Source organism: Barbus barbus (assembly GCF_936440315.1).
Source record: "Barbus barbus genome assembly, chromosome: 36".
In the NCBI taxonomy this organism is placed as follows: domain Eukaryota; kingdom Metazoa; phylum Chordata; class Actinopteri; order Cypriniformes; family Cyprinidae; genus Barbus; species Barbus barbus.
In genome coordinates this window covers 26,932,773-26,958,855 of record NC_136714.1, presented here as the reverse complement: position 1 = coordinate 26,958,855, position 26,083 = coordinate 26,932,773, and the positions used below count along the sequence as shown (strand labels likewise).

The window sequence follows — 26,083 nt, the reverse complement described above, 5'->3', positions numbered from 1 at the left end:
AGTATCCGATGCAGCCACATTAATCCTGTAGTATTGGGAAAATGTGTTTGTATGACCATGTAGCTGCCGCACAGATGTCACTTAAAAACTGGAATTAAAATGATCATTTACATTTAATGTTATTATTGGGTACTGTTTTATGATGTACTACAATCAGATAATTGTCACTATTTCAAATAAGTAGTATAAATAGCAGAAAATCTTGCTATTTTAACATAGTGTAAATAAAATCTATAGCTATTTGCACTTAGTCTAAATAGCATATCCTTAAAAAAATACTGCTATTTTCACTTGGAAAGAGCATCTATCGCTAAAAAAATGTTATTTGCATTTATATAATCTAATTAGTGCAAATAGCCGCTGCCTAAAAGAATACATTGGCACTCATCACTGAACAAAGCAGAATATCATAATCATGGCTCTCTTGCTATAATACAATATAATACTCCCACCTTGTGGGCTATTTCCTATGGAAGCTCGTTTCTGCCACTAAATAAAGAAATGATTAATTAATTAAGAAATAGCTACTTTTTGTCTCACAATTATAAAATGTATAACTTGCATTGTTTATATCTCGCAATTCTGTGAAAAATTCAGAGTGAATGGTAAGATAAAAAGCTGCAGATTACCTTTATTTTTGATTCCATGGTGGAAACATGACACAAGTGAACCTGAATTCATACACAACGTAATGTAACCTACTAATAAATGTCATCAATGCCAGATAAACTTTTATTAAATTGTAATTTTTTTAAAATCAGCATTCACCTTTTTTGACTGCATCTGATCATGTGGCATTGTTCTTGTCCGTCATGCATTTATTTGTTCTATTTTTTATGTGTGTGTGTTTTTGTTTTTGTATAATTCCATTGTTTCTCATTATGTCTAAATATGTAATAATAATGCCCCTGCTGAATATTAAAGTTTTTCTTAAAATTTAAAAATCCATTATTAACAACACTGCGTCCTGTGGATGCTGCTATGAGAAAAAACAGCTTGATGATCTTCTTAATTTTTCATTACTCCATGTCAAACTCGATTAATTAAGTTAGAATTAATTACTATCCGCAAAATAGGATACTTGTTAACCTAAACTTTCCCAGCTTGTCTTAGATGACGTCACGGCAGTGGGCGGTGCGTGCTCGCTCCGGGCGTGTCGTGCGCGAGCCCGTTCCCGTTGAGGGCGGATTACGTCAGTTACAGTCACCGTGTGAGAACAGATGAGGGTATGATATAACGAAATTACAACTTACATCTTTAACTTCATTCTTAAATCTCTCACTTCAGTCAATATAAGGAATTATATTGACATTTTTTGGCGTTGTTGTTAAATTTGAGGCTCAATGACAGCTGTGTCCTGTAGCTTAAGCTAAATTAGCTTAGCATGCTGTCAGCTCACCTCTTTTTGACTGACTAATTTATAGCTTTTCGTTTTCTTTAATATGTGTTACAAAGGTAAATTGATAATGTTTGTATGTTGATGGTCTCATCGATCGCTATTATAGCTCAAATTATTATAAATGTGATCATGCTAATGCTAGCCTCCGAGTTTATTGTTATTGTTATTATTAATGACAACTTTCGTTACTTTACTGATGGATTAGATATCTCAAGATATGACATTAACTGTTTAAATCTGTTAAAACTAGCTAATGAAAAAGTTATAGCTTAAAATAATTACTAACTGAAACAAGAATATGAGAAAAGAGCAAAGACGTGAAAGAAGTTTAAAAAATAGTTTATCATTGATTTGCTGAATAATATTGACTGTTTTAATAATATTATAAAGTATCTGTCACTGTTTTTATTCAAATTGTCACTTAGTTTTGAGGATTTTGTTGGTTTCCTCATGTTGAGAATTGGGAAAGAGGAGTAAAATTGCTAAATTTAATTCAACTTTAATCTAAAACTCTTGTCAGTAGCGTGGATGAGCAGCTAAGATGTGTTTTGTTGACAGGTGTCCTGCTGAAGCTGTGATGATGCTGTCGTGTCTCTTCAGGCTCCATGGCCTGTTCGTTGCCTCTCATCCATGGGAGGTGATCTTGGGAACGGTTGCCGTGACGATGTGTCTGATGTCCATGAACGCTTTCGCTACCAATGACCAGATCTGTGGCTGGAACCATCAGTGTCCCAAAGTACAGGAGGTACACGGATCACATTTCAGATCATAAAATCATTCAAACGAGGTTATGGCTTGGTTCCGGTTTGAACTCATTTTATTACCTACTGAAGTCTAGCTCAGGTTGCAATGTTTGCTGTGAACTGTACGGTTGGGAATTCTGATCTTTACCGAAACAAAAACATTAAGAATTTTTTTTGTTGCACATTTTTAGAAAATTCTAAGCAGCGACATGAACATTTTAACCATTACGAGATGTGGAGCCATCATTTACATCTACTTCCAGTTCAGAAACCTCCGTCAGCTCGGCTCCAAATACATACTGGGTGAGTTTCTTTCTCTGAAACTTATTTGCTTTTGTGATGTGACATATTTCTGAGTGAAACGCCATATTTAAGGAGGAAAAAATGTTGTAATTTGAGAACTTGATTAAATGGTTAAATGGTTGAAAAATACACTACTTAATGAAATATTAAGACATACAAACATATTTTTCTTTAGAATGAACAATGCATTGATTAATTGTTCACAGTTAAGGATAAGAATCATGAATTTCGATGTTGCGTTGAATTTAAATGTACAATTTTGCCTCTCATCTTAACCATTCATATTATAAAAAGTATTTATTGTGTTTTGTGTCCAGGTATCGCTGGTCTGTTCACCGTCTTCTCCAGCTTTGTGTTCAGCACTGTAGTCGTTCAGTTTCTGGGCAAAGAGCTCACAGGACTGAAGTATGAATCTCATCTGTCTCTCATATTCATGTCCTCTGTGTCTTGAGTTTGTCTCTAAACGGTCTCGTTGTGTTCCTGCAGCGAGGCTCTGCCATTCTTCCTGTTGCTGATTGATCTGTCTAAAGCCTGCACACTGGCCAAGTTCGCTCTCAGCTCAAACTCACAGGTACAAAAATATGATTTTGCTGCACTAAATATTAAACGGCAGCATGAATATTGCATTTTGTTTTTCATGTTTTCATTTTTTATTTTATTTGAGCATGTAGACGAGTCCCAAATTACTTTAGCTGCATGTTATAGGTTTTTTCTGGAATAAAAAAAAATAATTTTAGTCAATTTAAATAAATTCTTTGAATCAGTTCAAGTGGTCCATTTAAATAAGTAGTTTAAATATAGATCATGCAAATTATTGGCGTGTTGGCATCGTCAATGTTATAGAAAATGCACATTAAAAAAGTATTCAAGTGGACATTGCTGTTTGTTATTATGTGTTATAATCAGGGTAATTATAGTTTACTAACACTAAAATCATTACATTTATTAAATAAATGTTTTTCTTAAATCTTATTTCTCAGCTTAACTTTATGTACTAAAATAATATTCTTATAAGATATATAACTAATAAATTACAAAAGTATTATAAAATTAATCTGAAAAACTAATTAATTCATATAAATGTAACAAATGCACAGGAGGAGGTCAGAGAGAATCTCGCTAAAGGCATGGCCATCCTGGGACCCACATTCACGCTGGATGCGGTGGTGGAGTGTCTGGTCATCGGTGTGGGAACAATGTCTGGTAAGTTAAAGCTGCATGTCTCATTGTGGCTCTCTTGCGTTCTCTCTTTACTTTCTTTTTTTTTTTTCCAAAGAAGTTGACAAATAAAAAAGTTGGGCTACCATAGGCATATAAACCTGGACGATGTATTGATCTGACTGCATGTGGGGAAAAGTCATGGAAAATTGTATAGTCTTTTAAATAATAATGTATAGTTTGATAAAAATTAATTATTTATTTTCAGTCTCTATAAAATAACGTCTTAAAAACCTTATTCAGTAATTAATAATGACTGGTAAAGTCATTGGTTAAAAGTCACTGGAACCCTTAAAAATGTGATCCTAAACTTGCTTCAAACTTTTAAGCTATGCAGCTCTCACTGTAACTACTTCCTGTCTGATTGCAGGTGTGCGTCAGCTGGAGATCATGTGCTGTTTCGGCTGCATGTCGGTTCTGGCCAATTACTTTGTGTTCATGACCTTCTTCCCCGCCTGTGTGTCGCTGGTGTTAGAGGTCAGTGTGTTTGTTTGTAGTGTTTGTAAGATGTTCTGTATAGCATATAAACCCAGATGTGAGTGAGCATTGACCCCAGTCACTGCCCCCTGTCTCGTCCAGCTGTCCCGTGAGAGTCGTGAGGGTCGGCCCATCTGGCAGCTCAGCCATTTCGCTCGTGTTCTGGAGGAAGAAGAGGGAAACAAACCAAACCCTGTCACTCAGAAGGTCAAAATGATCATGGTGAGTTTAGGAAACATCAGGCTTACAATAATGTAATACACTACTTTTCAAACATTTGGGGTCTGTACATTTAGTTTAATTATTCCATTCATCAAGGACAGGTTAAATTAATCAAAAGTGACAGTAAAGACATTTATAATGTAAAAAAAAAAAAACATAAAGTTATTTAAAATGGCAAAAAAAATCACAATATGATGGTTTTTACTGTATTTTGTAATTAATTAAATGTAGCCTTACTGATGTCTTTTTTGACTGTTTTTGACTTCAGTCTTTAGGTCTGGCGTTGGTTCACGCTCGCAGTCGACTCGTGACTGAATCTCCGACGCACAACATGAGCAGTTCAGACGTGGTTCTGCCTGCAACGAACATGGAGTCCGACAGAACCATGTCCAGGTGCGAGCTGAGAAACATGACACTGTTGAGAATGAAAATCTCTCTATTTATTTAATCATTAGTAATAATCTCTTTCTTTCTGTCAGTGTGGATCTGGAGCAGGTCATCACGCTCTCTCTCGCTCTGTTATTGGCAGCCAAGTATGTGTTTTTCGAGCAGGCCGAAACAGAATCCTCCCTGTCAATTAAATCCCATGTGGCCACACCCAACTGCTCGCTGACCAATAGGAGAGGAGGAGAGGAGCGCTGTCAGAGGGATTCGGCCCCGCCCAAAGCCCTGATGGGGGTCCCTACAAATAAAACTGAAGGAGAGCCTCCTGATCTGTCTGATGGAAACTGTGAGGAGGGAAAAAACGATGAGCGCCGCCCTGTGGACGAATGTCTGATGATTCTTAAAGACCCCAAAGTAATTCAGTCACTGTCACATGCGTGTTAACTGACCTTAAAACTTCATGTGCTTTTATGTTAGCTCTTTCTATTCTCCAGTTGTTCATTTTATAAGATTTATTTATTGTTTGTTTTGTTTCATGTTTATTAATGTATTTGTTTTTCAACTTTGTTTTTTCTTTCAATGTTTGTTTTTTTGATTCCGTACATTTAAGTTTTTTCATCTTTTCTCGCTTTTAATGATTTATTAATTTTTTTTGTATTTTTGTTTGGACATTCATTCTTTGTTTAACATTCTATCATTCGCTCTTTCTTTGCTTCGTTTTTTATCTATTTTTCACTATTTCTGTCTTTTTCTGTTGCTTGTTCACTTGTTATTTCCTTATTTTGTTCATTTGTTTTGGTTTATGATGTAATTTTTTTTTTTCCTTCTATTTGTTCATTTATTGTTTTTCATCTTTTTCTCTTTTGATGATTTATTCAGTTTTTTGCACATTCATTTTTTTGTTTATTATATCTGCTTTTATCTGTTTTTTGTTCACTTGTTTTTTTTTTCTTGTTTATTCGTTTTTTTTAATGTTTGTTAATTTATTTGTGCTTCCATTTGTTTCTTTTCTTCCATTTTCTTTAGATTAGTCATTATTTTTTTTATTTATTTTTTTGTTTCTTTTTTGTCTTGCGACTCTTAAAGACCCTTAAGTTATCAATCAGTAATTAAGCAAACTTCATGTGCCTTACGTGATCTCTCTCTTCTTTCAGAGAGGAGCTCGTTGCCTGACTAATGCTGAGGTGATGGCATTAGTGGAGTGCAGAGGCATTCTGGGATACTGTCTGGAAGCAGTGATGGAGAGTCCAGAGAGAGGCGTGGCCATACGCAGAGAAATGCTGTCCGCCAAACTCCCGGACACGTCTGCGCTGGAGAACCTGCCCTACAGACACTACGACTACTCGAAGGTGCTGCTCTGGAGATCCAGGGTTATGTGTGATGACGTCACAGCTGAATGGATGTTTAAATGACATTTCCTCATTTCCCCAGGTGATTGGCACTAACTGTGAGAATGTGATTGGCTATGTACCTGTGCCAGTGGGCGTGGCCGGACCACTCCTATTGGACGGGAAAGAATTCCACGTCCCCATGGCAACAACAGAAGGCTGTTTAGTGGCCAGCACTAACCGAGGATGCAGAGCCGTCACAGTGAGTTATGTGGTTATTTTACATTTAAAAAGTAAATAAAATAAATATATAACGAGAAAAAACTAAACAAAAGAAATAAAAGCATGGCATTCTACTTCTATTTCTGTTCTTTCTTTTGCTCGTTCATTTTGTTTGTTGCTCTTATGTTCATCCTTTCTGCTAAATTTCCGTTTCTGTCATTCCTTCACTTATTTGTTCTTTCTTTGGCTGATTAATTGATTCTTTTGTGAATTTGTTTTGATTAATGTTGTTTATTAATTTGTTTGCTTGTTCAGGCATTCTTCATTAAGGTTTCTGGTGTATATTCATTTGTTTCTTTGATATTTTTCATCTAGTTGTTTATCCTTTCTTTTGTTGATCTTTTTCATTTTATGTTGCAAATCAAGTTTTTCTATTTTTTTTCTTTTGTTTGTTCTTTTTGTTAGCTTGATCTGTTCATTGTCTAATTTAGTACTTACTTATTTGTTGATTGATTCATTCTTGTGTTTTATTTATGTTTATAATTTTAGTTTTTAATGTTTACTCATTTGTTTTTTCAAAAACAACATCTGCTTATTTTTAAAATGATTTCTTTGTTGTTTTCCTGTCTTCTTTCTTTTGTTGACATATCCTTTTTTTATTTTGTGTAGCACTATCATTGATTGGGTTTCTTTCTCTCTGATGTTAAGTGTCTCGTCACTAAGCGCTGTTTCTCTGGTGTCTGTAGTTGTCGGGTGGCGTGAACAGTCGTGTTCTGGCGGATGGAATGACTCGAGGGCCGGTGGTTCAGATGCCGTCGGCGTGTCGGGCGGCGGAGGTCAAGGGCTGGCTGGAGAGTCCAGAGGGGTTCAGTGCCATCAAACAGGCCTTCGATCACACCAGCAGGTCAGAGGGCAAAGGTCACATATAGAATGAACCCTATATAGCACTGCTGTGGGATAGTTTCCAGTGCTCAGGATAACTTCAGCTCTGAAATAGCTCTGTGTGTTTCTCAGGTTTGCTCGTCTGGACCGGCTGCAGGTCAGTTTGGCCGGGAGAAATCTGTACATCCGCTTGCAGTCTCAGACCGGAGACGCCATGGGCATGAACATGCTGTCAAAGGTGTGTGTGATGAACCAGCGCTCGAGCGTCTCTCGTATTACAGGAGATTTATGGGTCACAGAGCAGAGCACCTTCACTCCAGCACTGACTTTAATAGATGTTCCTGCTCTATTTGAAATGAACTATTAAACTATTAAAATTCACAATGGTTTGAATTAAATCTATACTTGAATTTGAAAAAGTTCAGTCTGATAAATGATATATTGGTGACCAGATGTTTTTTTTCTTTTTATTTAGCTTTCAGTCAGAAGTATTATATATATATATTTATATGTATATGTATTTTATATATGTATATGTGTATGTGTGTGTGTATATATATATATATATATATATACACACACACACATACACACACACACACACACACACACACACACACTCACGTATATATATATATATATATATATATATATAATATATATAATGTATATATGTGTGTGTGTGTGTGTGTGTGTATGTATGTATATATGAAAACATTACAGTAAAGTATAATATTATTGTAGAAATTATAATACATTTATTATTAAATTGATATTACATTTATAGTATAATATATTTCTTTATTTAAAATGACATTGTCTTTGTTTATAAATTCCTAATATTTTTACAAATATTTTTCAATTGTTTGTTTTATAATTATTGTATATATTTTATATAAAAATGTATTTAAAAATGTTAAAAAATTTACTAATGTTTCATGAATAGGTTTCCTGCCCTACATTATTTCCCACTGATTATTTCAATCTAAAATACAGTGACCACAAATCTGAGACATCTGTGTGACTGAAGGTTTACGGTTACATTGGTTGTGTGTGTCTGTAGGGAACAGAACAGGCTCTGAGCAGACTTCAGGAGCGATATCCTGACATGCGTCTGCTAGCCGTCAGCGGGAACTACTGCACCGATAAAAAACCAGCTGCTGTCAACTGGATCTATGGCAGAGGAAAGTCCACCGTGTGTGAAGCAATCATACCAGCACGAGTCGTCAAAGAGGTCAGACCGGTTTAAGATCTGTTTGCTAAGAGAAAGATAGCTACTGTTCCTCTAGGGGGCGACAGAAAGCCAAAAATCACAGGATGTTTTACTTTAAAGTGTACAAATGTGAATCCGTTCAATGCATGAAATGCAAATGGAAATCCAAACTTTAGCATCAACTGATTGTGTTTGCAGCTGTTGAAGAGCAGCACAGCGGCTCTGGTGGAGCTGAACATCAGTAAGAATCTGGTGGGTTCAGCGATGGCCGGAAGCATCGGGGGGTTCAACGCTCAAGCGGCAAACATCGTAACGGCCATTTACATCGCCTGTGGACAGGTGCGTGAGACCTACAGCTGCTAATATGACATTTGCTTTATTCCTGATCATATTGTCTGCAAGTTATCATGTTATGCACGTTATGCATTGTGAATATTGTAATTTATAATAATGTATGTATTTATAAAATTACATTAATTAAAAATATTTACTATGTTATTATATAATTGCTATATCATTTTTCTATTTTGTTGTTTATATGTGTGTGTAGGATCCGGCGCAGACGGTGGGCAGCAGTAACTGCATTACTCTGATGGAGTGTGTCGGGACGGATGGAGAGGATCTGTATGTGTCCTGCACCATGCCCTCATTAGAGCTGGGAACTGTGGGAGGAGGAACCGGGCTCCCTGCACAACACTCGTGTTTGCAGGTAACACATACACACACACACTCGAACAACATGAGCGTCAGTAAGGCAGTGAATGAGCTAAACGCCCTGCTCTGTGTGTTGGTCAGATGTTGGGAGTTCACGGCTCCAGCGATCAGTGTCCCGGTGAGAACTCGCGGACGCTGGCGCGGATCGTCTGTGCCACGGTTCTGGCCGGAGAGCTCTCTCTGATGGCCGCTCTCGCCGCCGGACACCTCGTCAAGAGTCACATGACTCACAACAGGTACAGCACACACCTGCATCGATAATTTGAGCAGTGACACATACATACAAAAATCCTTCCTTTCTATAAACACTTTTATTTTTTAATATTTATTTGTGATCATAAATGTTTTATTTTTAATTCGAAATTAGTCTTCTCAGAAACAAAGTAGGCGATTCTTCTATGTATATTTCTGTAATTTAAAATGATGAGTGAGTTTTTTATGAGTGATTGCTAATTAAAAATAAAATATTTGTTCGTGTGTGTGTTACATAGTATACACATATAGAATAAATATATATTTTATATATATATATATATATATACACATATAAGTTAACATTACCTATATATTATTGCATGATTTTACCTGTTCCAAATTGTCTAGTAATATTAACATTATTACATTTATAACATTGAGATATTTATATTACAGTATGATTTTACATGATATTGTTTTGTTTAGATTCTAAAGTGTTTTTACTCTAACAGGTCAAAAGCCAATCTTCGAGAGACTGAACCGCAGCCGAATGAAGCTTCCTGAAGCACAGAGAACTCTGGGAAACGGAGTCTGTGTGGTTTCTGGTGATTATTCTCAGGGCGTCTGAAGACACGGCCTGCAGGAGTGACCGATGTCTGGAGGAGTTCTCTTCTGTGAAGCGGCTGGGAAATACTAATGCTTGATGTTTGAGTTGTGCCTCAGTTTTGTAAGGCTACAAGAGTAAATGAGTGAGATGCTGCTGCGTTTGTGACTCGATTGCTGCTCATTTCACTCGATCTGTGTCTGTTTAGTCTTGCACTAAAAGCCAAAACCGCACTTGCTCAAGATTTGCCAAAACCTGGGACAAACTGAAGTCAAAACAAGTCAAAGTTTATATTGCTTGATAGTGAAAACAGCAGAAAATGGGACGTGAAAACAGGCTTTTTTGCATCTTCAGTCTCTTTTTGAATGTATTTAATTTGTGTGTTCAATTAATCATGCCAAACTCACTGTGACGAACTCCACTGACGGACCTTATAAACGAGGTGCTACTGTACTTTAATAAAAGTCATTTGAGTTTATGAATGTAGATGTTATGTGTGTAACTAAAGAAATGGGTCTGATGGTGTTGTTTCTGTTGCCTCTGTATGAATTCATGACTTTTTGTCAACAAATGCAAATCCTTTCACTATCTGACCATAGAAAGTCATATCTGTGTTTTTAAACTTGCATATTTCCTGCTAAACCACTGATCAGATGAGCATATTTTTAAATTATCGGTGTTTTTGTTAACTGTTTTAAAAGAATTATACTGGACAAATAAACATGAACAGAGTTTTATTAGCATTCTGTGTACATTTGAATTTTTATACAAGAATTTAGTGGGACTCTAAATTTAATTATTTTGTTGTTTCACATTAATAAATCGGCTAAAACAGCATCTAATTTTTAAGTTGATAATGCAAATCAAGCCCAAGATTATTTATACATAAAATACTATGTATTAATTAAATTTTTATTTTTACTAAAACATATCTGGTTCGTTTATATTGTTAAAAGTTAGTTTTTTTAAATTATATATTTGCTAAAATTATTTTCTACACATTTTGAAATGATCCATTTTTATTGGGCAGCTTGTCAGGGCTGAATGTTTGAATGGTACAGATCTTTCAAAAGATCAAAGAAAATTTGAATTTTTCATTCCATGACAACTTTAAAATCGGCAGCTTAATTCAAGTATTCTTGCAGAATGGGGCAGGGCTACATGTATCGCTCCGCCCACAGCGCAGTTCATTGGTTAGTGGCAAAGTAGGCAATAATAGACTGTAACCGTGACCATTAACATGCTTAACAACAAAGTATTACAAATCGATCAATTTACACTAAATATCTGAATCAAATACTGAGGTTGAATATGAAAAATCCTTTTCAAAACTCCTAAAAACAAAATGTGGATCCAAACAAGCATTAATTACACAAAGAATGAATGACAGGAGTCAGAGGTGCAGAAAGATGTCAATCATTTTATTCCTCTCTACACATATTCACAGTACATGTTCATCCTGACACCTTTAATGACACATTATTATGTACACGAAACATCTGAACCCCAACGACATTACATTCAATGCAAATGCAACTAATTAACACACTAGACTGTATTAGACGGCCGCACACACACACAAGCAGAACGCCTCTCCTGATTGGCTGTTTCCACCGATAAACCCTCCAATCAGCAAACGCTCACCTCGGTGGGGAAATCAGGTGTACTCACACATTCAGCTTTACGCTTTCACTCCGGTGGATTCGTACATTCGGGTTCAGCGAGTGTCTGGAATGTTTAAGTTGTACGAGAGTGATGTTGTCATGCACCTGTTCTACTCGTCGTGCTCTACGGTGTCTTTAACAGTCTATCATGGGAAAGTTTGACCAATGAAAGTGTTTCGCAAAAAATGTAAAAGCTTGTTTTTTTACAAAAAAAATTTCTTGCTCAGTTTTTTTTTTATCTTGTTTTCCAGTATAAATATTTAAAAATTCTTAAATCATAATTTTTTTGGAGATACGATATATTTAATCAAAATTAAGTGAATTTATGCTTAAAAAAACATGTCAGAATATAAATAAATAAATATATATATATCTTTGTATGCATATATATATAAATCTATTTAATACAAAGGGAAAACAAGATTTTTTTATCCCACTGACAGATATTATTTCTTAAGCATAAAAAAAATTAGATCAAGTCATTTTACTTACTGTAGATGCTAAATGTATGCAAAGATTTTCCGAAAAATTAATGTGAATTAAGTGCATTAAGACAATAATATTTAGCAGTGGACTAAAAAATGCATTTATTTCAAATGGAAATATATATATTTTAACCCCACTGAGAGATTGATTTTTTTCTTGTTTTAAGAATTAAGTCAACTAATTTAGTTTTTTTTTCCAGAAAACAAGACGGATATCTAACTAACATCTTATGTAATTTTATTTATTCTATATTGTGGATGCTAAATGAACACCTTTTCTGAAAAATTTATTGAAATCATCCTTAAATCAAGGAAAATATCAGTCAGTGGGTAAAAATATTTAATTCAAAGGGAAAAAATTAACAAAGATTCTTTCTTATTTTAAGCACAGCATAATATTTATAGATATTTTCAGACAATGTTTTAAGTCATTTTATTTACTGTAGAAGAAAAATTACTACAAACATTTTACAGTAAATGTATAAAAATTAAATGCGGTTGTGCCTAAAAGAAAACAAAAACAAAATTTTTTTACCCCACTGACCCTTTTTTTAAGCATAATTTAAGAAAACAAAGACTTAATATCTTAATTTTACTTCTCAAGTATCTTGATTTAAGAATTTGCAGATTTTTTACTGGAAAACATGACAAAAATACTGAGTAAGAACCTCATATTTTGCCAGTTTGTGCCTTTTAAGATTGTTTACTAATGCTTGAGATTCACTTTAGAAGAATACATTTAATCAAGAAAAAAATAAATAAACGCAACTAATTCTACCTGATCCACAACTACTTATCTACACCACAGATTTGAACCGCATCTCCCTATTGGACAGTGAATTTGATTGGCATCAGGGCTCCTCCAATAAGAGAATGCTCTTCTGACGACTCAGTCTGATTGCAAAATCACATTTAAATAACATGAGGTAAGAAATCAATATGAAATTATCTTTGTATAAACACTACAGGATGCCAGGTTGGTTTGTGGCTGTAGTTTGGATATAACGGATGTGGGCGGTACGATCAGCAAGATCAATAATGAGGCACTTTTCTAGAAATGTTTGAGTCAGTACACACCTCTCAGTCTCTCACACACACACACACACACACACTAAGGCATATGGAGTCGGATTAGTCAGGTAAAAGCATCGACTGACGATCTGAAGCAATAATGAAATTATATACAAATAATCTGCACGCAAAGTTTTTCTGACGTATTAAACATTTCTGGCGGTTACGATCGATCTGGAATTGTGCTACGATATATCAGCTGCTGGGACACGGATATAACTAAATCAAGAAAGAAATGAAGCGTCTCCTCGTCAGCGGCAGATGCTGCACTTCATAAAAGAGACGGCCAACATCCAGACGAAAGGCAGGTTCATAGAGTTCACTCACAAACATGCCTTTGATTTCCCCAAACAGCAATTATACGAGGACAATGAAAGCAAAGCTGAAAAAACTAGACTAAAACAGAGCCGGTCTCATGTGTTCAGCTTCAAAACTCTCCGTTATATAGAAACTCCATCTCACTTTACATACATATATATTCATATCAATATAGATCTCTGCCAGAAAACATGGGACAGACATTGGCGTCTCTAGTCCTCTGTCTGTGTGAGCTAGTGTGGCGCTACAGAACGGCTTCAAGCGTCTACCGATGGGCCGCCGCAGGGGCTTCCTGTGGCAGCGGGATTCAGAACAGTCTGGAGAAGGGACGCGATGAGTCTTCTGTGTCGCTAGAGTGCGCTGTAGCTAGAGGAGCGTGCGGGAACTGGAGGCGCTCGGGCACACCCCCAGAAGAACTGGGGAACTGCAAACAATGACAAATTATTAATTTCATTAAAAAATAAATAAATAAATACTTCAGGGATCTTATCTATGCCCAAACAGCCTGTAACACTCCAAAGAGAAAGCAAAACTTGAAATCGCATCATATGACCCCTTTATAAGACAACATGAAGTTAAAAAGTTTTTTTTACTATTGGGGTCACTGCTGACGTATAAAGTCATCAGATGTAGTCTGGTGTACCTGGTGCTCAGAAGAGGATGGGCTTTCCGGCAGTTTTATCCTGGACGTAGGAAGTGAAGCGCTTGAGGAATTTGGGATATTCTCTCTTCGCGACGGCCCTCAGGACAGACGCAGGAGCCCAGCCGCCAGGATTCACTGCAGCCACAACAAACAAACTTATTAGTATATTCATACATTTATATTAAATATTAACATTTTTCTTTATCTTACTTGATTTAATAGTAATTTAATAGCTATTTTATGAATATTACAGGTGAGAGGCTCCTCTAACCATTGGCCACATATGTGATTTTGCACAGGATGTTGTCTCTGCTGATCTCCTTGTCTCCCTCTGGAGGACTGACCAGTGTCTGGCAGATCATTGCAATGTTGATTTTAGCACGAACGCATCTGTTGTTTGGCTACACGAGGACAAAAACAACAAAACAGTGAGCCATAAATATATATACACAAGTTAGAATTGATCCACAAAAGCCATGAATGCATTAAATGTTGCACCAAACTCGTTGCTGCTGCTGGTTAAACAGAGGCGACACAGATTGACTCAGCAGTTGCCATGGAGACCAGACTCACCTGGGCATTCTCGTGCTCGACTGAGAAGTTGCAGACGAGCCATGTGTCTGGATCGTTCTCGTTATTGGCTATAATCTTACGAATGGAAGACAGGTACAAGACGTCTCTCTGGGACGCTGGCCACACTCTCTACACGGACCAAAACACAACACACTCCGTCAGAATCAATCAAATCACAACGAAGAAGTGCCTTGGAGAAAGCATGCACTCCTCTCACCTTATGAGTCTGGTAGATGATGATGGCGTTATCAGACAGCGTTTCCACGATGTTGAAGTTTTCGACAGTAGCTGGAGACAGAGACAAAAACAAGAGCTGATAAAGCTAAAGTCAAGTGAGGGCTGAAACACAGAGGTACAAGACGACGATGAGTAATTCTACCCATGATGCATCACTATCGATTGCACCAGTGATCATTAGGAGGTACGGCTGAATTATCCGGCCAGTGAAAGTGTTCTGGTAAGTCACTGTATTAAAGCATTTAAAAGTATATGGTGCTTTCACAGGCCATTGAATGTGCTCCATTATTAATATCATCATACAGTAGAAGAGCTTTATTAGATTATATGAAGACGTGATGTTATACAAACCAGAAAAACAGATTTTTCATATTTTAAAATAAAGTAATAGACTGATGTACTATTTAATTGTACTATTCACATTAACTAAAACCATTTTTTTTTTTAAATGTTCATCAAAATATTGGTGAAATAATATATATATAAAAAATATATGGAAAAACTTAAACTATATGAAAATTTTAAATGCTACCGTGAAATCTAAGCACAAAAATAAATAAAAGCTAAAACAAAACTACAATAACCAAAATATAAACGCACACCTCAAACCAATGTAAATGTAGCTTTGCATCACAGGAATAATTTACATTTTAAAATCTATTACACTAGAAAGCACTTATTTTGAGTTGTAACAATATGGCACAATACTTGTGCCATATTGTGCCATACAATACTTGTGCCAAATACACAATACTATTTTTTATCAAATAAATTAAAACTAAAAATGACTAATAATAGTTGCTGAGTCACTGATGAAATGTGTAGTGTAGAAAAGCTCTTACTGATTCAGTGCTGATCATGTTTTTGTGCAAAAAAAAGTGATGGTTATGGCAGCTTTAAGTTTTAATGTCTGTAATACCATGTTGTGTGTCTGTGTGTATATACTCACTCTCCCAGTCGTTACGAACATCCGTATCCCAGAAGTAGTGACAGACCTCGTGACCTGTGACCCCTTTGACACTGTGTGTGGCCTTCAGAGGGTCCAGCACGATCCCGTTCTCCTCCACCTCACGCCGGTACACCTGAGAGAGACCAACACAGACGGAGAGTGAGTCTGTGGACTAAAGCACACACATCAGATCAAACTAACATACATTACACACATTAGATCCAACTCACCTTCATCTCTCCCTCTTCCACCACCAGCTGCCAGTTAGCATCTCCACCCACGTCCTGCAGCGAGTAGGTCATGTGATTCTGAACCATCTCCTCCACCTGTCCAAAACACAACAGAACAAGGACAGAGGTCTCATTTAAGAGGATCTACATTAATAACACTGAAAGTCAGCATTACATAATACTGACTAAATATGATAGCCAACATGAAACTGCTTTCACAAACCACTGCTCTTCTGTAATGTTGGATCAATTCTATTTTTCTGAACGAAACAAAAAGAAAACTACTCTCCAAAAAAAAAAAAAAAAACTCCAGAAACACCACCAGCAATCACTTTTCTGAGGGCAAGTTCTTCCTCCAGAGAATTGGCACATATCTCGAAGCTAACAGGCATGTCTTATTACTCCCTAAACTTTATTATATTAATCAGCATTAAACTACTGGTTTTAGAACGGCTGCATTCAAAAGCAACCTAAAACAATGACTATTTCATGCCATTTTATCAGCGCTTTATTACATAGTACAAACATGTACAAGACCAGGAATTAAAGCAAATTAGCTGCATTTTGATTTCAAGGTGACAAAGTAAGAGAATTCCTAGAATGTATTAAAAATGTAAATTATCACATTAAAAAGCAATAAAAAGCATTATTAGCTGCAAATTTAAAAGGCAAACACAAAATAGCGATACCAGGGCAGACTGTGTGGTTTTAATGTGCTGTTTAAAGCGTACATGTTTGTCCATCATGCAAACTTGAAAATAAAATGACTGGCTGTGTTTTCAAACCTAATGGACTCCCTTGACTGAGAGACAGCAGATTTGGGCATTAGCACAGCATCATACCCACATTATTATCATGCCCAAAAAAGCTGAAAAAATAGGCACTAGGCAGCTCAGATTAAGGTGCATTGTTCATTATTTTATTTAATATATTTGCTTGACATTTTTGAAAAGCTGAAAATATTTGTATTACATTTACATTTGTGCATTTAGCAGAAATGCTTTTTTCCCAAAGCAACATATTGTGGTAAATCTGCAGAATTTAAGACTTAAGACATTTTTTAATGATGCCCAAAATGTTATTTATTTATTTTATACCATATCAGCATCAAAGGCTATTTTCAAGTCTTAATTACAATACTTAATTGAATTGAGTGCAATTATTTAACAATATTATTTTACACAAACAAAACAAATAAGTATCTATATAATTATATACAATCATTCAAATTGATATTTGATAAAAGTATTATTAGAATGCACTTAAAATGTTTCCTGGTTTCCTTTAATGCAGGACATATTAAAATGTTTGGAATGATGCGCAGAAAGTCCCGCTGACTAAGTAGGCAGCTCATTAGGGTTTGAAATACAGCCATTATGCACGTATAGGTGTGATGTTTGTGAATGCATTAGAGATGTAAGGTCACGTCATCTCATGCAACAGTGTTGAATGAGTGTGCTAGAGGGCGCCGTTACCGCAGCACTGAATCTGTGCTCATGGAGGGAAGGAGTGAAAGATACAGCAGAATATGAGGGAGAGGAAGGACGAGAGGGGGGCTACACAGGTGAGGAAGAGAGAAATGCAGCTTCATCAGGAGAAAAAAACCCCAAAGAGACCAAGACAGAAAAACAGAGCACCACAGGGACAGAGGAAGAGGTATACAGACGATCACGATGAGAAGAATGAGCTCACCTTCTCAGCGAATCGGTGAGAGCCCACCCTGGAGTAGATGTCTCCTGAAGGCACTGAATTGCTCCTCTGTATCCTGCTCTTCTCACAATGAGACTACAAAAACACAAAAATAATTAATGATAAAAACAGTATTTTAGAGTGAAACTGAATAATCAGTGGAAAATAATGTAAGACAGGATTGGATTTTCTCCATTGGCTTTTGATTGGATGGTGAAATACTAATATGTTATTGTTTATAATTATAGAACCGGTCCTGTTAAACCGCTGTATGGTCTTGGCCACCGTGCTGCAGCTCAGTTTCAGGGTCTTGGCAATCTTCTTATAGAATATATTTATAATATATATAACTTATATATATCCTTATTTTTATAAAGTTAAAAAGTTAATAAATATATATATTTATATTATTAATATATTTCATTAAAAAACATCAAAATGCAAAACTTAAAAGAAAATTACATACTTTATTTTAATTCATGTGACAATTTAACAACATCAGAAAACCATGAACGTGTACGTGTTGTTAAACTATTAATTTAATTAATAAAAATATAAAATGGCAACTTAAAATGTGGGTACTTCAAGTAAATATTTTACGTCTAAGGGGTTCAGCTGACAAAAAAGGCATATTTCAAAGTTTAATAATCACATTAGACGGTAGCACAATTAGGTTTTCCACTCTCAAATTAAACAGACTTCTGCGATCTCATTTAAGACTTTGAATGTCTGTATTTACACACCTGTTCTTCTATTTTGTCCTGTCGGTCCAGAGCGGCCTCCACAGCATCAAAGAACTCGTCTTCATTGATCAGGCTGTTTGGACCCTCCTGATGGACAGAACAAGATGAACATCTCCATACAGTTTACAGCTCTGCCTACTTCACAAAATTCATCTGCGTAAACCGAACCCACCTCGTAATCAGGCCCTCCAAAATGAGACTTCTTCTTCAGCTCGGACAGGGCTGATTTATATGCCTCCTCCACCCTCCTCCTCTTCTCCATCTCCTGTAGAAAGAAAGAGAGGGGGAACGGCTTTAGCTGACTAAACACTGCTGCCGTGATGTTTAATGTCTTGGCATGAGTAGATCTTGTCTCGGTGTGATCTGGACTGTTCTGAAGCGCTCCATTGTTCAGACAGAAGCAAAACGCCTGTGTTCTCGCTCTGATTGTATATGTCAGTATTGTGCTGAATGCTGCTGACTGCGACACATCGGCAGACGGATTCAGCTGCACCTCTGTATCACACGCTCACACATAAACCCATTAAAACTGCTGGAGGAACTTCGCTGACAAAGATACCGCAGCAGTTATTCACAGCTTCCCATGTTTATGAGCATGGTTTCCATCTCTCAGACTCTGATGACATGATTTTTATCTAGAAATGAGCAGCACTAGCACAATTTGTAATAGCGGCACTGGAAGTATAGTGATTTAAATAAAATACTATTTCACTATATAACTAAAGTAGTTTCAACAGCAGAGCTAAATAAATGCACATTTGAAAAGATGTTTATGTTTGCTGCATATTAATGAAAAATGATAGAGTCCTGTCACACTACTGTCATGCAAAACATTCTGATTGGCTCAAACTCTGACAGAGGACTTCTTATATCAGTTTTTGTAGTTTCTTCCGGTGTCATTTTAGTATTGCTTTTATAGAATTTTTATATTTATTCATATTTTCAATTTACTTCAATTTTTATATTTTCATTTTTATTGTAGTCTAAGTTTTTTTATGTATTATTTATATAGGATAACAGTATTTATTATTATTTTCACTTTTCATTTTGTTTAAGTTTTAGTCATTTTGTTCTGTATTATTTGTACAGTATATATATCGTCGTTGATTTATATACTTATATATATATATATATATATATATTTCAGTTTTAATTTAAGTTTTAGTAACTTTATGTTCTTTCTTCATTTTGTATATTTCTATAGTTAATTTTTTTTTATATAAATTTCTGTTTCAATTTCAGTACTTCAACTTTAATTTATTTTATTTTGGTTAGTCTAAATTTAGTTTACATTTTCATCCAATATTTTTTCAGCTTTAGTTTAGTTACCGAAAACTAGTATGCACAAACTAGTCGATAAGTTGCACAAGTATTTGAGTCGACTAGCCATGGGTCATTTGACTTCAGTTGCATTTCTTCTATGTCAGTGGGTGACATTATTTTTGCATGAAAACTTGTAAAAAAAAAAACAAATACATCTGACAATACAAGAACGTGAAACCGAACAGTCGTCGTCTTCTCTGGGTGACTAGTTGATTAGTATATAGTAGTAGTCATGGAAGCCCTACTTTGCTCGGCCTACTAATGTATAATTTGTTCACATATAGCAGGGATCCTCAAATCTGGCCCACTCCTGCAGAGTTTAGCTCTAACCCTAATCAAACACACCTGAGCTGCTAATCAGAGTCTTCAAGATCATTAGAAAATCACAGGTAGGTGAGTTTGATCAGGGTTGGAGCAGATTAGCCCTCCAGGGAAAGATTTGAGGAACCCTGACATATAGCATCAATGCAAAATATTTATGCCAAAGTTACAACTACTTTAGCTGTGAATTGCCACGGCAGATGTTCCATAATTTGACACCAGATCCTGTTCACACATGACTTAACTGTGGGTATTTTTTTTTAGCTTTACACTACAATAAATGTGTTTTATTTTCACAGTCAGGGAAATATTTTGCTCTGTCAGAGACACAATCACAGCAGCAGCCTGCAAACAGAGCCCTGAATTACAGAAACACCATCTCTCTTCTGATTTGATCAGCCCAAGGATGAGCTCCAGATGCCCGAGTTTCGTACCTTATCCAGTCTCTTCTGCCAGCTGTCCTCTCTCTTCCCCATCAGGTCGATGCAGTGGGAAAGCGTAGCCAAGATCCCCGCCGTGGTCGCCTTGAACGTGATGGCCTCTCCTTTAAAATCTATCCCATTAATGCCTTTATGACTCAAACACTGGAATACTGATGGGGAGAGAGAACAAACTCAGTCACACTCTGAAACGTCAAGACATTAATTTACCAGACAGTGTTACACAGACTCCAAATCAGGCATAATGCAATAAAACATCAAGTCGTAAATCAAATCTCTTTGATGCATTTTCTGGGTATTTATTCCAATCAGCAGTTGCTTGAGTTATGTAGTTTAAAACATATTTAATATTCTACATGTATTATATATATAATACATGTTATATATATATAAAACATCTGAGGTTCTTGGTTATATTATACAAAAACGGTATGATGGCAACATTCAATTCAGCCGTATAATATTTCCTCTAAAAAAAAAATTATGCAGAAATGCAAAACTCAGTGAAAACATCTCAAACACAGCTCCACTGGAGATATGCTGACTTTATGTTATAGATTTCACACAATACATTACAGCAGGCTCAAATGACTGGTTCACTGGAGTAAATTAAGTGGACAAACTGCTCATAATGTCAGTGGCGCCCCAGTACTGTCCCCTCAAGCTGAATCAGAGAGAATTCATTGAGTGTGAAAAACCTGCTGAAGATTCCCACATGCAGAAATCAGTAAAAACACTCACGTTTCTCCTTGCTGCCGTTGTTGTTATGGAGGAATTCTCCATTGGAGCGAGTGGTAGGGAAACCATCTTCATCGTCCTCCACGACTGAGCAGAGAAAACACACACAAACAGTCAGTGTGAACTCATGGGCCTGTGGTTGGTGGTGCTCAAGTTGACACATACTGTAGTACACAACACAGCGAGAGAAGACTAAGATGAACAAAAGAGGCAGTTGATCAACAGGCCCTTGTACTGTAACAACAGATGCATCCAAAGCGAACGAGAGCGACAGCACCCATGCAGAGGAATCTGGACATCGCTGCAGTCTGAATAAGGTTCAGTGTTGTCTAAACATGTCTGTCCGTATACTGGATATCCTCGTCTCTCCCACACACACCAGAACACACTCTGTCTACTCACTCTTGTCTCTCTGGAGCTCGTCTTTGGTTACGGCATCAGCGCAGCCGTCAAAGTATTTCTGCAGAGTGTCCACCTGCCTGCACAGGATGTCTCGAAACGTCTCCATCTCTGCCAGCTTCTCCCGCAGACTGTGACCCTTCTGTGGGTCAGAAACACAAACTTATGAGTTCAGAGTAGAGAGGCATGACTCATTCCCATATTGGCATCGTTCAATAATGGACGTTTTATTTGTGTCCTCACCTTAAAGGAGGAGGTGGAGGTGGCTGAATATCCGCTGGTGGCTGATGTGAGGGACAGCATGGAGCCGTGTCTCCTCAAACTGGACTCAGAGCCATAACCGGACTCAGCCTAAATACACAGACACAGAGAGACAGAGCTTAATGCGATATTCAGGAGCGTTTTTACACTAAAGCTTCAAAAGTCGGCCACAAGGCAATAAAACATCAAGTCATAAATCAAATCTCTTCCATGTTAATAGTTGATAAGTAGTTTTAATAATAATAAAAAATGAATGAATAGTTGTAATTTTTTTAAATATTTTTAATAAAATAATAAAAAGACAAATTATATTAAAAAAAAAATCATACAAAAATATTCAAGTTATATCATTTATATTCATGTATTTTTTTAATATTTAATATGTATTACATACATGTTAATATAAAATACATAAGTGTGGACTGCGTATTCAGTTCATATTCACATTGTAATTTACACAGTCAAACACAAACATGACACTTTAAAAACAATAAACTGTTGTGTGTGTGTGTCCTGAACAATTTCCACTTCATCTTCAGGATACGTCACTCACACACACACACACACAGTCCAGAGAGTCACTTTCCATGAACTCAGAGCTCTCCTGTGGCTCATTTCATGAGTAACAGCCTCTGAAAATAGATTCGGAGTTTATTTAGCAGCATAAACACACACACAATGACTGTCTCCCCGCGAGGCTTCGGAGTAGAGCATGACTGCACAAGCCCAGGTTACTGTATCTTTCCTTCACATGATTTGACCTCTGTACCACATTAATAAACTCACTCATTACAGTCAATCTGAAAGAGGGAATGAAATACAATATGAAAATCATCTACTTCCCCTGTGATGTTCCGCATACTGAAACGAATCCAGTGAATCTGAGTTCAGTCTGAACACATTCACACACTGAACACAAAGCCCAGAGAGAAATAGGAACACACATACACCTACACAAACAAACCTTTCCTGTAGATATAAACCACCTGTAAACACATGACTCTACAGTCAAAACAACCTATTATTATTAAATAAATGTACAACTGTAAGAGCAGATTAGAGTCAAAACAAAAGAAAATTAATGCGTTTAAAAGAAATCTGTCATGAGAACAAGGTTTTATTACAGACACTGTTAAATGCTTATTTAATAGCAAATTGGAGTATAAACTTCCTATTTTATTATTAAAAAGTTGCTTATGTGCAATTTAAATGTTTGTGCAATTACATTTTTATTTGAATGTCGATTACTAAATACATTGGATTAACTGATTATTAAATAAACTTGTTTTTGTTTGTTTTCGGTTCTTGGCTAAATTAAAATTTGAAACAATATGAAGCATGCAATGACAAGCACTTCAAACAGTACCATGTTTGCTACATTGTTGTCACATGACATTACATTGCTATTTGGAATATTTTTAATATCCATCTCCATTATTTCAGCCTTTTTAAATCAAACTGTGTGAAATTGGCTTCTGCAGGCCAATGAAAAATTGAGTTACGCAAGAAATGTTAAAGCAGACATCACACTGGAAACTGAATGGTAAACATGTTGCATTGTGGGATACTGTATTCCTTATTTTGGATAAACTCACATTGTGTGCAGCAGTATCATTATATATATATATTCATTCATATTCAAAGTGTCTAATTCTAAGGCCTGGTAATATTTCTATTCGAAATTGCGATTCCTCGATTTATAAAAAAAAAAAAAAAAGAATCGTGGCAAAACATTAAATTTGAATTCATCGATATAATCAAGAAAAAAAAATAAAAAATTCACCCAGCCCTAGTATGTAGTATGAAGTATGCTATACTGAACATACACACTGTCTTTAGTGAGTAATTAAATCTTGTCCAGCACTAGATGGCAACAGTGAGCGCATGTACGGTTGAGTGGGCAGAATCTGATGTAACTATCGGATAGAACCAGAGAATAAGCATTCAGTGTCTCAACCAAAGATGGGTAAGCCCTACATTCACTCCAGCCAATCAAGCGCACTCTTACGGTCACTATGGCATTGATAGCACCTCCACTGACCAATCAGAAATAAAAAATAATGGCCGTCTTTGTTACACAATCAATAGCCTCAGAGACTCCATTAATGCCCTCTTTCTCTCAAACATACCCACCCCAAATCAATAAACCTAATCAACTGTTTGCAAAAGACAGCAGGAGAGAAAAAATGAGAAGGCATTGTAATCAGTGGCATTTTTAATTCAGCAGCAGTATCATTAAAATATATTATGTGCGGTGTTACTTTAGCATCATTAATTTACCGTTATAGTTTTTGTTCATGTTTTGACACGGGTTATTATAGTTGACTAAAGCTAAAACTGAATCTAAAAGCATAGAAACATCTTTGTTACTTGAAATAAAATTAAATAAGAAAAACTCTTTATTTCAGCTAACTGCCAAGTTATTAAACTCATTTTAAACTCCACGATTACAAAAAAAAAAAAGAATTATATATATACATAAACTACAATTAGAAACGGATTCAAAATATTAAAAACTATAACGTATCTCAATTATACTAAAATAACACTATGTATGATTTTGCATTAGTTATTATTATATTTTCATTTTAATTTGTTACATTCATTCTTCTTTTTTTTTAAATAAAGGTGTATTTATTTCAGTTTAAGTTATTTTAGTTCTAACTTTAACTCAATTTTATTTATTTATTAATTTAAAAATATACTTAAAAACAAAAAATACATTGTATTTTATTTCCATTAGCGATTATTTTAATTCAAGTGACAGTGATTTTTTTGTTTGTTTGTAATGGTTTTAGTTTTAATTAGGATAATAACCCTAGTGAGGACCGAGTCGGGGCTGATGTTTTGAAGTCATGGACTCCGCAGAAAAGGGATTATGAGAGATGAAATCAAGCACGTCTTTTAGATACACAAGCGCACGTCTCATTTCCAGTAGCTTTATTGGGAGTGTGTGGTGTTGACAATGAGAGTGAAAGGCTTAACACAATACAGCTCTGATTAGATGGACAGATTACACTCACAACCTGCAGCAACAGACAGATCTGAACAGCTCCACCCATACGAGTCTGTATCATATCCTCACGTAACTCAAACCACAGATTTGTTATTAAAAGGTGCAAACGGACTATGTTATGCTCTGCAGTCAGACTGTGTTATGCATTATGTCTGCTGTCAGATTCCCGTACCACATAATTTTCAAAGATAATTGTATAATGAAAACTCCACCTGGCATGTCATATAATGGGGTCTGAATTAAAAGCATTGCTGAAGCGGATCTTTGTGGTTCTGGACTATTCCCTTTGTATCCTAATGAGATGATAGGCAGAAGGAAAGTGTCCTTGGGAAGAATTTCACCAGTGATTCAGACTAAAAGGCTTGTTCTAAGACGAGCCGTGTGTGAGTCACTATCAGAGAGGGGTCATCCTCGAGGCAAGAGAAGAATGAATGGATGGGGAAATGTGTGTGTGTGTGTGTGTGTGTGTGCGCGCGAGTGTGAAACCCCCTCCTCCTCCCCTGGGCGGCAGAAATCAGAAGCACATGTAGATCAGGGTGTCTCCTCATGACATGAACACTTGTGCAAACTCAGCAGACAGACGCTGAAAGAAGCAGAGCAATACACACACACACACACACACACACACACACAGAGGCTGGAATATATAGCTAAAATTAAAAAGTATTTTTATGAAATTTTAAGATGATTTAGTTAATCACTAAATCATAATTTTTTAACTAATAAAAATAAAGGAATTAATGTTTACTTAATTCATTTTTAAATATTTTATTATATATGATCATTAATTTGTGTATATGTATGCATGTATATCTGTGTGTGTGTGTGTATATATATTTTATTTTATATATATTATACTTATTTTATTTTTAAAATGTTTTAAAATAAATCAACAAATGAAATACACAATCATTTACTTAATTTTTACATTTATGAATTACTTTTGTGAATTCTTTAGATATGTAATTATTTATTCGTTTAGAATTATTTAATTTGTAAATTAATGAAAATAAATTAATATATAAATTAACTGAATTTTTTAAAAATATTAATCACTTTTATTTATTAAGCATATTTAT

At 35.8% G+C, this 26,083-nt stretch overlaps 2 protein-coding genes across 3 annotated transcripts in view; one reads left to right on the top strand and one right to left on the bottom strand.

Annotated features, from left to right (window-relative positions):
- The first annotated feature begins 1,164 nt into the window (after positions 1-1,164).
- LOC306856093 (3-hydroxy-3-methylglutaryl-coenzyme A reductase-like) lies at positions 1,165-10,662 on the top strand. 2 transcript variants are annotated; one of them, XM_079395108.1, is made up of 19 exons: positions 1,165-1,226; positions 1,958-2,144; positions 2,334-2,445; positions 2,763-2,850; positions 2,932-3,016; positions 3,543-3,648; positions 4,034-4,140; positions 4,243-4,362; positions 4,631-4,755; positions 4,842-5,160; positions 5,901-6,095; positions 6,178-6,336; positions 7,043-7,200; positions 7,311-7,416; positions 8,242-8,412; positions 8,590-8,730; positions 8,942-9,100; positions 9,187-9,341; positions 9,813-10,662. In XM_079395108.1, exons 2-19 carry the CDS (start codon positions 1,977-1,979, stop codon positions 9,862-9,864), a joined length of 2,526 nt encoding a protein of 841 aa, XP_079251234.1. In that variant the 5' UTR covers positions 1,165-1,226; positions 1,958-1,976; the 3' UTR covers positions 9,865-10,662. The 2 variants fall into 2 exon arrangements, with proteins under 2 accessions (XP_079251234.1, XP_079251235.1); XM_079395109.1 differs by having other exon boundaries at positions 1,180-1,226; positions 2,000-2,144.
- Positions 10,663-12,436: 1,774 nt separating this feature from the next.
- Positions 12,437-26,083, bottom strand: part of LOC306856414 (ceramide transfer protein-like) — a 33,695-nt gene continuing 20,048 nt past the window's right edge. Inside the window, exons 4-17 of the mRNA XM_079395694.1 lie at positions 21,971-22,078; positions 21,731-21,869; positions 21,332-21,415; positions 20,585-20,742; positions 18,679-18,771; positions 18,507-18,593; positions 17,767-17,859; positions 16,075-16,170; positions 15,845-15,977; positions 14,876-14,946; positions 14,659-14,787; positions 14,357-14,486; positions 14,086-14,220; positions 12,437-13,866 (exon numbers count right to left, since the gene is read on the bottom strand). Of these exons, the coding sequence (XP_079251820.1) occupies positions 14,093-14,220; positions 14,357-14,486; positions 14,659-14,787; positions 14,876-14,946; positions 15,845-15,977; positions 16,075-16,170; positions 17,767-17,859; positions 18,507-18,593; positions 18,679-18,771; positions 20,585-20,742; positions 21,332-21,415; positions 21,731-21,869; positions 21,971-22,078 (1,449 nt within the window). The 3' untranslated portion in view covers positions 12,437-13,866; positions 14,086-14,092. The remainder of the gene's footprint in view (positions 13,867-14,085; positions 14,221-14,356; positions 14,487-14,658; positions 14,788-14,875; positions 14,947-15,844; positions 15,978-16,074; positions 16,171-17,766; positions 17,860-18,506; positions 18,594-18,678; positions 18,772-20,584; positions 20,743-21,331; positions 21,416-21,730; positions 21,870-21,970; positions 22,079-26,083) is intronic.

Excerpts from the sequence above, each read along its gene's own strand:
- LOC306856093 (XM_079395108.1), top strand. The coding sequence starts at position 1,977 with ATGATGCTGTCGTGTCTCTTCAGGCTCCATGGCCTGTTCGTTGCCTCT. Across the intron at positions 2,446-2,762 it reads CGGCTCCAAATACATACTGG|GTATCGCTGGTCTGTTCACC; the intron begins GTGAGTTTCTTT and ends TTTTGTGTCCAG. Across the intron at positions 6,096-6,177 it reads GACACTACGACTACTCGAAG|GTGATTGGCACTAACTGTGA; the intron begins GTGCTGCTCTGG and ends TCATTTCCCCAG.